This window comes from Lethenteron reissneri, unplaced genomic scaffold (assembly GCF_015708825.2).
Source record: "Lethenteron reissneri isolate LAM-NWPU_2019-01 unplaced genomic scaffold, ASM1570882v1 scaffold_1488, whole genome shotgun sequence".
NCBI lineage: Eukaryota > Metazoa > Chordata > Hyperoartia > Petromyzontiformes > Petromyzontidae > Lethenteron > Lethenteron reissneri.
In genome coordinates, this window is record NW_026891210.1 from 28,593 (window position 1) to 41,311 (window position 12,719).

General features: G+C 54.2%; 1 protein-coding gene across 4 annotated transcripts; it reads right to left on the reverse strand.

The window, feature by feature from the left end:
• Positions 1 to 5,759: 5,759 nt before the first annotated feature.
• On the reverse strand, positions 5,760 to 12,127 carry LOC133362457 (skin secretory protein xP2-like). 4 transcript variants are annotated; one of them, XM_061581405.1, is made up of 5 exons: positions 11,894 to 12,120; positions 9,308 to 10,483; positions 7,873 to 8,067; positions 6,953 to 7,010; positions 5,760 to 6,016 (listed from the first exon to the last, which is right to left on the reverse strand). In XM_061581405.1, exons 1-5 carry the CDS (start codon positions 12,081 to 12,083, stop codon positions 5,902 to 5,904), a joined length of 1,734 nt encoding a protein of 577 aa, XP_061437389.1. In that variant the 5' UTR covers positions 12,084 to 12,120; the 3' UTR covers positions 5,760 to 5,901. The 4 variants fall into 4 exon arrangements, with proteins under 4 accessions (XP_061437389.1, XP_061437392.1, XP_061437391.1 ...); XM_061581408.1 differs by having other exon boundaries at positions 5,761 to 6,016; positions 12,030 to 12,127; XM_061581407.1 differs by lacking the exon at positions 5,760 to 6,016 and adding an exon at positions 6,046 to 6,152.
• Positions 12,128 to 12,719: the final 592 nt, after the last annotated feature.

Consider the following 12,719-nt stretch of genomic DNA (forward strand, 5'->3'; position numbering starts at 1 on the left):
ATTCCCCTACTCAGGCTCTTGTTGGCAGAACGGCCTTCCCACTCTGAGGAGCTCTGGACAGAGCTCCTCGATGGGCTACTTGGCCTACTCTTCCACGCTGACGTCTACAGACGCCGTGGGAGAACACACCAGAGTGGGGGTAGCCCACACTCTACCCCACCGACTGGACCGGGTGGTGGCTGGGCGCGTTTGAGAAACGTGTCCATTGGTTCAGCTGCCGTAGCGACGGCGGGTGACGGACCGGTGACCTCTGGGTTGTTTGACCTTCTGAGTCAATGATTGGCGTCACGTTGCGAGCCCAGTGTGTTTGTACGTGCGACGTCGGTCAAATGAAAGTCACTTAAATTTCGATTTAAAGCTTTCGTGACTGCAGGGATTCATATTCTTGGTTCTTTCGGTAAAGTCACGTAGAAGGGAAATAATATAATATTAAAACAATAACATTTCTCACGTTTCGACTGCAACACAAGCAATCATCATCATCAGGTGTGAAATCCACAGAAAAAACATTTTTAAAATGTTCTTGCTGTGGATTTCACACCTGATGATGATGATGATTGCTTGTGTTGCAGTCGAAACGTGAGAAATTGTATTGTTTTATATTTACATTATTTTATTATTCCCCTTCTACGTGACTTTACCGAAAGAACTAAGACTATGAAAGTCACTTATTTGAACGGCCCTGGACTGAGACTGCCTGTGACCTTCAGCGTTGAGGCGCCGCTCAAATAACTAAACGGCAGCAAAGGCAAACGACAAACATCGTGAGTAGTGAACAGCGAGTGGATCAGCACGGCTGGGCTACGTACGGTGCGAAAGAAGTTCAACACACAGAGCAGAAGTTGCTGTTTGTGTCACTTTCTTTGTTGCAACTTGCCGGAAATCTGTGTAAATAAACACAAATAAGCCGCGTGGCTCGGCAGATTTCTCCAGTAACGAACCAAACACCTCTTCCGATTGCGAAACACAAACTCGGCAATCAGTTGTGCAGACCAGAAGGGGGGTGGGGAGTGAATGTCGTCGTGGATGACAGCGTGTGTCTGTCATTGACTGGGTTATATCGACACACACAACGTATGTTGATCACGCATGCACACGATGCACGCATGCACACGATGCATGCGCATTGCGCGTGTGCACGTTCGGCCGTTATAAAAATAACTTCACCCAAATACACTCGTAGCGATGTGGACGTGTAACCCGGTCACAGGAGCAGACTTCAAGCAGCTAATGCCGATGGGTAAAGGTGCAGTCCTGCAAGTGCTCGCGTCACCGCTGCGACGGAAGGTTTTCTCGAGGGAGCTCTGGAGAGAGAGCCTCCGTGGGATGTAACTTGGCCTACTCTTCCACGCTGGCCGATACTTTGTTTTAGGAGAGGTGGGACTACACAGACTCGGTGATGATGTATCTTGGAGGAATCCGATGAGCTGTGAAGCTCTTCATCACAGATATCCAGTCGGAAATGTTGACCACCACCACCCACATTTTACCCCACCGGTGAAATTAAAGCATGCACACACTCTTGAGGGCCTTGTGATTCTAAATGTGGAGGGAAAACCCGGAGAGAAATCCACGTGGCCACGGGGAGAGAGACACGCAGGCTGCAAATATACAGCAGCAGGCGTTAGGATCGGGATCGAACCCACGACCTCCTGTATACCAGGCGAGGTAGTCAACATCTCCTAGCCACCGTGATGATGATGATGATGAGAGAGACACGCAAACTCCAAATATACAGCAGCAGGCATCAGGGTCTGGATAGAACCCACGACCTCCTGTATACCAGGCGAGGTAGTCAACATCTAGCCACCGTGATGATGATGAGAGAGAGACACGCAGATTTCAAATATACAGCAGCAGGCGTTAGTCGGGATCGAACCCACGACCTCTTGTATACCAGGCGAGGTAGTTAACATCTCCTAGGCACCGTGATGATGATGCTCTTTCGATTAACCCCGGTGTGTGCCAATACAAGTTGGCCCGGCTCATCTTTTGCCTCCTCGGTTGCATACTGATAGTGTGCCTCTGTGTATGTGGGGCGGGCAGACATGTGGCGTGCTGGTTAGTGAAATGCGCTACAAACGTGGTGATCTGAATACAAATATCCAGCAGCCACTTCTAACTCGGTTGCAAATATAGGAACCGTTCCTGGGCATCCCCTCGGCTTTGAGCCTTAAGTGAGTAAGTAGCCGGTGTGTGACGTCAGATTCAGCGTTGGGGAGACAGACGTGGTGCTGGCCACCCCACCACCATTGCAGCCTTCACGACTACCAGCAAATCGCATTGCCCCAACAGTCAGCACAGTCAGCATCGGCCGCACAGGGGTTCTTTTGAAAATGTGTAATGCTTATGTGGGTGAGCGAGGCTAAGGGTGTACGAGTGTGTGTTGGACAGAGTATTGTAATTCAAACCTTGCAAAAATTAACCCGTGAAAACAAAGTTTTTCACTTTAAATCCTTTATATGCGTGGCGGCTAGAGTCCTCTCGTCCTCTGGCTTGAGATGGCTACCACCTATGGGTCAGATGATTGTCTGCCACTATTAAGCAATTGATAATTAAATATTTAAAAAAATTCCCTAAACAGTGTAAAATTTGGGAAAATTTGTTTCACGAAAATTAATTGTCTCGCACAACGAGTCTGTGTGGAAAATGTCAGCTCGATTGGATCACGGGAAGTGGGTTAAAAAACGACCGAAAGATTTACACGGTCGTAAGCAAGCAAGTAAGCACGCAAGCACGCAAGCGAACTTAATATAAAGGATTTTTAAAAAAACAGGTTCCGTTCTTGGCTTCTGGTATCTGGCATGCTCCTTCTCAAGGTCATCTCAGCCTCATATGAATGAGTGTTCCGTGCTGTTTGGGACTTCAAATGTGAAGAAGTCCACGTTGGCTTTGGGTACCTGGTGCCTGTGTCACCGTGTGCGCAATAGACGCTCGCCAGCAACGTATCCCGGCATTGCGACATCGCTGCCCAAGGACACGAGAGGAACAGCGACCTTCTGCTGCTGTCACAATGTCTATGAGCTCGCAGGCATTACACGTCATGAGAGTACTCTTTGGTTCTTTCGGTAAAGTCACGTATGAAGATAAAATAATAAATTAAATACCAGCATACGACGTTTCGAATGCAACACAAGCAATCATCATCAGGTATACATTAAATAGAAACACAAATCTATTATACTTAGAAATGTAATGTAATACAACAGAGAGGCGGATAACATAACAGTCAACACCCTATCTGGTTGATTACGTTCTTCCTGAGAATGCCAAATTTGAGAGAGAGATCAAACACAGAACCAGAACCATAATCTCTCTCTCAAATTTAGCATTCTCAGGAAGAACGTAATCAACCAGGTAGGGTGTTGACTGTTATGTTATCCGACTCTCTGTTGTATTACATTACATTTCTAAGTATACTAGATTTGTGTTTCTATTTAATGTATACCTGATGATGATTGCTTGTGTTGCAATCGAAACGTCGTATGCTAGTATTTAATTTATTTTATTATTTTATCTTTATACGTCACTTTACCGAAAGAACCAAAGAATAATTCCTGCAGTCACTGAAAGCTCCAAATTAAGTCATGAGAGTCCTTGACAAGAGCAGTCCTTTGTGTGCACAAGTCAGGGCAGCTCGATCAGCTACTGGAAGTGATTCATCGCGAGACACAGCTGCCATAGACATTGGCTCAGTCACGTCTGGATTTGACCTTCCACAATGTGAGTTTTTATCTTCAGTATCGTACGCGTTGTCACACTTTCTGTTGAACGATGAGAAGCTCGTGAGGCAGAAGAAGTGCGTGCAGCATGGAGACAGGTGAGAGTAGTGACACGTGCAGAAGATGACTTCGAGACTGCAAAATTTTACACTGTTTAGGGGAAAATACATATTTAATTACCAATTGTTTAATGCTGCCAGACAATCATCTGACCCATAGGTGGCAGCCATCTCAAGCCAGAGGACGAGAGGACTCTAGCCGCCCCGATGCCACGCATATAAAGGATTTATAGTGAAAAACTTTGTTTTTACGGGTTAATTTTTTATTTATTTATGAATAAAATCGCAACAATGTAAACAATCCGACAGCTGTGCTCCTGTAATCGACACGGCAGGCTGAGGATGGGCAGGGAAGATGTATTATTTGTTTCATCCCTGCTACAGCTCAATGGAGAGTAATACAAGCTCCAGATCATGAGATTAAAGAGGTAACACATTTGATACAGTCAGAAAACAATTCAAGTCAATCCCTAAACAAACATATCATCATCGTGTTTCCATGTTTTTTTATTGTGTCGACTCATTTCACAATAAACATGGGTACATGTTATCTTATAAAATCCATTTGTTGCGATGACATTTACAAAGGTCGTCGTCACGGTGAAAGATCACATCGTCGTACAGACGGAAACAAGTGCAGGGTTCACTGCACACAGCCCTACTTCTCGTTCGATGTCAAACTCGTGTCAAGGGGACAATGGCTGATGGAATATGAATGAGCTGCCGTGAGGTTTAGCGAGGACGAGATGTTGGGGGGAAAAGACACGAGGCAAAAACAATTGAAGACACGACTTGGCAACTTGAAGGAGGTGCGGCCACTACGTCTGCAAATTTGCGCGCGTTACAAATTGTACTATTATTATTATTATTAAATGAAGAATAAGGCTTAACACCCAAAGGGATTTTGGAAGTTTGAGCAAAAGAGCCGCCATTGGGCAGAGGCGTGGAGAGAGACGCAGCGCCAGGGTCATAGTATTTGTACTGGTAGGAACCCACTGGTTACACCAGCCCACAGGGGATTATTGTTTCCGTCCGTCGTGCAGGGAGGGGAGGGGCTGGGTGGGGTGGGGCTGGGTGGGGAGGGGCTGGTCACCCCGTGGTGCCCTTATAAAACTCAACGTTTAACCTACTCACGCCGGCTTGTGCCCGCCCTCACAGTCGGCATATTTGCGGAATACACCACGCCCTGGCCGTTGACCCTGCAGGCCATTGACCGAGCAACCCGACGTTCCTACCAGCTCCCTCCGCAGGAGGAATGTGTTTGTATACATGCTGGAGGGAAGTACGGCAGAAACACCACCTTACTGCAGCAGCAACTGCATTACTTTCAGCATTCCCCACAGCCCGTTGTCGACACGTTGCACGGTGATGGCCTCGCCTCGCCATGTCGGTCGTGGAGGTTGTTGTGACCATACTTCACCACGCTGGTCAGTGCGGGTTGGTGAAGGGGATGCCCAGGACCAGCTCAGATCTCTGTTGTTGGTGCTGTTCTTCCCTGATGTTGCGTGCTCACTAAGCTTGGGGTGACGTGAGTTGTATTGTCTCTGCGTGTTTGCTGGGAGACGACGTCCCTGGGGCTTGGCCTGGGAGGAATATTTCCGACCGAAACACTTTGAAGACATTCTCAAGCAGACAGATAAACAAGAATGTGATATTCGTGATAAATGTGAACTTTCAAAAGTTGACGTTACATGTGTAATGCGGCGTCAATGGGGTTGCTGCTGGACTCTGGCCCAATCACGCGGCCCGGGGTGTTGGGGGCGGAGCCCGGTGTGGGGGGCGTGTGGCAGGGGCCGCCGTTCACCTCGGCAGCTCCAATGGGAAGCGAGGTGAACGGGGGTGGAGCCAGCAGGGCAGGATGGGAAGGCCGGATGTAACGATCAGGAAGCGGAGGAGTCGGGGTCACGTGGGAGAGAGGTTATAGAGGGGAGCCCGGGAGAGATCGGGGCCAGTCGATGGAGTGAAGAAGCGGGACCACGTGGGGTGGCCGCCGCCCCATCAGCCACGTGACTGAGGGGGCTTCCGCACACCGTCGGCCAGCGGTGTGCGGAGCGGGGAGGAGCGGAGCGACTGACGGGAGAGCGCGTGCGGGGCGCGCGAGAGGAGACACTGGTCCCTTGTCAGGAGCAGCGGGCGTGAGGACGAGTGGCGGAGTTGAGGAGGGAGTACGTGCGGGGCGCGCGAGAGGAGACGACGCTGGTCCGCGGAGGAGACCAGTGGGGTGCGGAGAAGAACCTGAATAAAAGACGAGCGGAGACCAGCAGTAAATGACGCCGTCTTTTATTACACCACCATCGCCTCCTCCCCTCACGTCTCCTCCTCCACCACCACCACCACCACGTGCTGCAGCTTCGTCATCTCCACGCCGCCGCTGTAGCGATCCCCGGCCAGCACACCGCGCCCGTAGCCATTGGAGGGAGCGGAGAAAGTAGGCGATGGTGAGACGCACGTACCTCGCGCGAGTGCGATACGCACGCACCCAGTGCACGAGCGTGCGCGTACGTTGAACTCGTTATTCCGCACCGCTCGTAGACAAACCGTTTCTAATTCGGAGGTTCGGGTGAAGGTTGACAAACTGAACGCACGAAGCGCATCGACAGGAGCCGCTTCTGAAGGCGCCGCAAACTCCAAATATCAAGCGGCAGGCATCGTCAGGGGTCGAACCCACGACCTCCTGCGTGCCAGGCGAGGTAGTCAACATCTCCGAGCCACCGCGGAGTGATGGTGCAGGAGCCAGACGGATGGCGTCGCCGCCACGCCCCACGTGGTGTGGCGGCGGTGATTTGGGGAGCGGCTTTCATCCGGCGGTGTCAACCGTCAACCGGGGGGGGGGGCAAGGTCCTAAAATTCTGATTGTTTCTGCTCCACCGTGGTGGTGGTGGTGGAGGTGGCGGTGTTGGTGGCGGCGGCGTTGTTGGCGGTGTTGGTGGCTGTGGTGGTTGCGGCGTAGGTGGTGTTGGTGGTGTTGGTGGCGGTGGCGGTATTGGTGTTGGTGGCGGTGGCGGTGTTGGTGGCGGTGGTGGTAGTGTTGGTGGCGGTGTTGGTATTGGTGGTGGTGGTGTTAGTGGCGGTGGTGTTGGTGGTGGTGTAAGTGTTGGTGGTGTTGGTATTGGTGGTGGTGTTGGTATTGGTGGCGGTGGTATTGGTGTTGGTGGTAGTTGTGTTGGCTACCTGCACTCGGCATCGCTCTTGGGGACCACGCTCTGGGCGTTCCCTCCTCGCCCGTCCGCTGGGGAAAGACCACGCCGAGAAAAACCTCACAGACGCACAGAACTCTGCGACGCTTCCCGAAATGCAACAACAACAACCAGCAGCAGCATTGATGATGATGCCGGTTGTGGTTGTTGTCATCGTCGTTGTAATTGCCGGTGAAGTGTCACCAGGTACTCGAATTGACGAATGTTGTGGTGGGTTTACTCTCCAACACTACACACTACACTACTATATACACTACACACTACATACACTACACTACTATATACACTACACTACTACATACACTACACTAGTATACACTACACACTACACTAGTATACACTACACTACTATATACACTACACACTACTCTACTATATACACTACACTACTATATACACTACACACTACACTAGTATACACTACACAACACACTAGTATACACTACACTACTATATACACTATCAACTAGTAAGTCGTTGGCACGTTCTGTCTACGTGACACTAAGCCTGACTAAGTGGCTGTGTCACAACTTGTTTTGTAGAAGCTTCACCGGCTATCACAAGTGACAGCTTCACTCGGTGGCTTATTGTCGTCATTGTCGTTGGGTGGCAAATGTATAGCAGCAGCAGCAGCAGCAACAACAACATCAGCAGCAACAGCATCAGCAGCAACAGCATCAGCAGCAGCAACCAAATGACTCTGAACGCGTGGAGACGTCGATTCCGAACGTGGAGGGGGGGTGGGGGGGACCGCAGGGCCCCGAGAGAAATCCACGGGGAGAGAGACGCAAACAGCAGCGGGCAGCGCAAGGGTCGGGATAGAACCCTTGACCTCCCGCGGACCGGGCGAGGGAGTCAACGTTGCGTAGGCACCGCAATGCCCCCGCCACTCACCGGGACGCTTGGAGGCGCTCTGTCGGCCCCACACGAGGCACCCCACCACGGAAGGCAGCGCAATCACCACCACCACGCACAGGAAGCCGATGGAGGAGGCGCTGATGCCGCTGGCGCGGAACGTCGGCTCGTCTCCCGTAGACATCACGGACGAGTGTGGGGAGGAGCCACGAGAGGTGGGCAGCGTGGTGGCAGCTACGGGATTGGGGAGACGCGGGGAAACCGCGACACCACCACTCCCCGTTACACACACACAGACAACCACACACACACACAACCACACACACACACACACAGACAACCACACACACACACAGACAACCACACACACACACACAGACAACCACACACACACACACAGACAACCACACACACACACAGACAACCACCCACACACACACACAGACAACCACACACACACACAGACAACCACACACACACACACACACAGACAACCACACACACACACACACAGACAACCACACACACACACACACAGACAACCACACACACACACACAGACAACCACACACACACACAGACAACCACACACACACACACAGACAACCACACACACACACACAGACAACCACACACACACACACAGACAACCACACACACACACACACAGACAACCACACACACACACACACAGACAACCACACACACACACACACAGACAACCACACACACACACACACAGACAACCACACACACACACACACAGACAACCACACACACACACACACAGACAACCACACACACACACACAGACAACCACACACACACACACACACAGACAACCACACACACACACAGACAACCACACACACACAGACAACCACACACACACAGACAACCACACACACACACAGACAACCACACACACACACACAGACAACCACACACACACCACAGACAACCACACACACACACACACAGACAACCACACACACACACAGACAACCACACACACACAGACAACCACACACACACACAGACAACCACACACACACACAGACAACCACACACACACACACAGACAACCACACAGACACAGACAACCACACAGACACACATACACACAGACAACCACACAGACAGACACAGACAACCACACAGACACAGACAACCACACAGACACACATACACACAGACAACCACACAGACAGACATGGACACACAAACGGAACCCGCAAAGCGGCTCAGCGCAGCGGCGTGGAGCAGCGCCGCGGAGAACTGGCGCGCGAGAGCCGCAGCGCAGAAAGCCGAGAGAGGAGGAGGAGGACTCTGGCCAGACACAGCCGTCAGCAGTAGCTGCAGAGGCACCACCACCAGGAGGGGAAACACTCAAGAGCCACGTCAGGGTGTCGGTCCGGCCGGCACGGCCACGGCGTGGAACACAGCGGCGCCCCCCCCCCCCCCCTTGACGTACCGTGGTGGTGTGCGCGCGCCTGGACGGGCAGTGACGAGAGCCCCGGGCCAACCGCCGTGTGGGCCCGCACCGTCACCTCGTACAGGGCCCCCTCGGGCAGCAGCCCGCTCAGCGTCACGCTCCTCACGTCCGCGGGCTGCCGCGGCGTCCGGCACCAGCCACCCCTTCCCCCGCTCGGCCGCCCGCCCGTGACGTTCGCTTCGTCCCCTGGTGCGTCGGCTGGTGCGTGAGCTGGTGCGTCGGCTGGTGCGTCGGCTGGTGCGTCGGCTGGTGCGTCGGCTGGTTCGTCAGCTAGTGCGTCAGCTAGTGCGTCCCATAGTGCGTCAGCTGGTGCGTCAGCTGGTTCGTCAGCTGGTTTGTCAGCTAGTGCGTCAGCTGGTTTGTCAGCTAGTGCGTCAGCTGGTGCGTCAGCTGGTTTGTCAGCTGATTCGTCGGCTGGTGCGTCGGCTAGTGCGTCAGCTAGTACGTCCCATAGTGCGTCAGCTGGTGCGTCAGCTGGTGCGTCAGCTGGTGCGTCAGCTGGTGCGTCAGCTGGTGCGTCAGCTGGTGCGTCAGCTGGTTCGTCAGCTAGTACGTCCCATAGTGCGTCAGCTAGTGTGTCCACGAGTGCGTCAGCTAGTGTGTCAGCTGGTTTGTCAGCTAGTGCGTCAGCTAGTGCGTCCCATAGTGCGTCAGCTAGTTTGTCAGCTGGTTCGTCCGCTAGTGCGTCCCCTAGTGCGTCAGCTGGTGTGTCAGCTGGTTCGTCAGCAAGTGCGTCAGCTAGTGTGTCAGCTGGTTCATCAGCAAGTGCGTCAGCTGGTTCGTCAGCTAGTGCGTCAGCTAGTGTGTCAGCTGGTTCGTCAGCTAGTACGTCCCATAGTGCGTCAGCTGGTGCGTCAGCTGGTGCGTCAGCTGGTTCGTCAGCTAGTGCGTCAGCTGGTTCGTCAGCTAGTGCGTCAGATAGTACGTCCCATAGTGCGTCAGCTGGTGCGTCCCATAGTTCGTCAGCTAGTTCGTCCCCTTGTTGGTCGTCTGCTGCGTCTGCGCCTTGGCTGGGCAGCTCCCTGTATGCGACCGTGTACCCCGTGATGCTGCTGCTGCTGCCGCCGTCGTGTGCGGGTGGCGGCTCCCAGCTGACCAGCAGGCTGCTGGAGCTGAGGGCCACGCACACGATGTTTTGTGGGGGTGCGGAGGGGGCTGTGGGTCGGGTTGGGATTGTGGAGGTGACGGGCGGAGGGGGGGTGTCACCGTGAGTCGTGGTAATTGGGCGAAAAGTCAGAAACCACTGCAACATGAAAACGATGAGAATAATCCAGGGGGTGAAAAATACAAGTTAGTCAATGACTCTTGCTGCAGTTGTGTGGGGGGGGGGGGGCTCAACTTGTTTTGTTAAGGAGACGCCTTCAATTAGTGACTGTGAACGTTCAATTAGCACGAAGATTGGACTCCCACGACCGCGCTGGGTCCTAACAAAAAGCAAAAGCGGGAGCCTTACAATTCCAACGATGTGAAAAAAAAACATTTAAACCACCGTAGGCGTGGTGAAAACAACAACAACCCTCTGTTTAGGGACGTTAATAAGTGGTGAAAAAAGCTTCTTGAAAGATGAATGAAATTACAAGCAAAATTCCATCATCATGAAAACCTTCCAGTTAGCTGTGAAATAATAGTACGAACAGCACAAATACATTCAGCGGCAGGGTAGTGCACCGCCCTGACATCCACATCTCTCTCTAGCAGTCGGGTAAAGAAAGCGTGCCCCGGGTAGCTACACACACAAACTTAACAAGCAACAGGACAAAGCGCTCCACAATCATTGGTCCTGTAACAATTACAATGAATCCCCCCCCACCCCCCCCCCCCCCACACGAGTCGATCGGAATATTACAGGTAGGAACAACAGTCTCCACACTGCCCACCAGGGAACACATTGTCCTGCGGAGGGAGCTGGTAGGAACGTCGGGTTGCTCGGTCAATGGCCTGCAGGGTCAACGGTTACGTGGTGTATTCCGCAAATATGCCAGACTGTGAGGGCGGGCACAAGCCGGCGTGAGTAGGTGAAACGTTGAGTTTTATAAGGGCACCACGGGGTGACCAGCCCCTCCCCACCCAGCCCCACCCCTCCCACCCTCACCCAGCCCCACCCTCCCCACCCAGCCCCTCCCCACCCTCCCCACCCAGCCCCTCCCCACCCTCCCAACCCAGCCCCTCCCACCCTCCCCACCCAGCCCCTCCCCACCCTCCCAACCCAGCCCCTCCCACCCTCCCCACCCAGCCCCTCCCCACCCTCCCCACCCAGCCCCTCCCCACCCTCCCCACCCAGCCCCTCCCCACCCTCCCAACCCAGCCCCTCCCACCCTCCCCACCCAGCCCCTCCCCACCCTCCCAACCCAGCCCCTCCCACCCTCCCCACCCAGCCCCTCCCCACCCTCCCAACCCAGCCCCTCCCACCCTCCCCACCCAGCCCCTCCCCACCCTCCCCACCCAGCCCCTCCCCACCCTCCCCACCCAGCCCCTCCCCACCCTCCCAACCCAGCCCCTCCCACCCTCCCCACCAGGGTGAGTGGGAGCGCGAGTGGTGAGTGGTTAGACTCCAACATCACTCGCCTCCTGCTGCTGCTGCTGCTGGACCCGTTGCGCCGTTCTCTGCACAGGCGGCGAGACCGAGTAAGCAGAGGCCGCCAGGCAACAACATAAACAACGCCACCACCACCACCACCATCATCATCGTCATCAACGTCACCGTCATCAGCATCGTCGTCGTCATCTTCATCGTCGTCATCTTCTTCTTCACCATCCAACTCTCCTCCCTCCCGCTGTGCGCCCATCGCCCCGCCTCGCTCTTTATCGCTGTCACGTGACTCGCTCATTGGCTTGAGGGGGGGGGTGACGGGTGATGAAGTGACGTCACGTGACTCGCTCATTGGCTTGAGGGGGGGGGTGACGGGTGATGAAGTGACGTCACGCGGCTCGCTCATTGGCTTGAGGGGGGGGGGTGACGGGTGATGAAGTGACGTCACGCGGCTCGCTCATTGGCTTGAGGGGGGGGGGTGACGGGTGATGAAGTGACGTCACGCGGCTCGCTCATTGGCTTGAGGGGGGGGGTGACGGGTGATGAAGTGACGTCACGTGGCTCGCTCATTGGCTTGAGGGGGGGGGTGACGGGTGATGAAGTGACGTCACGCGGCTCGCTCATTGGCTTGAGGGGGGGGGGGTGACGGGTGATGAAGTGACGTCACGCGGCTCGCTCATTGGCTTGAGGGGGGGGGTGACGGGTGATGAAGTGACGTCACGTGGCTCGCTCATTGGCTTGAGGGGGGGGGTGACGGGTGATGAAGTGACGTCACGCGGCTCGCTCATTGGCTTGAGGGGGGGGGTGACGGGAGATGAAGTGACGTCACGTGACTCGCTCATTGGCTTGAGGGGGGGGGTG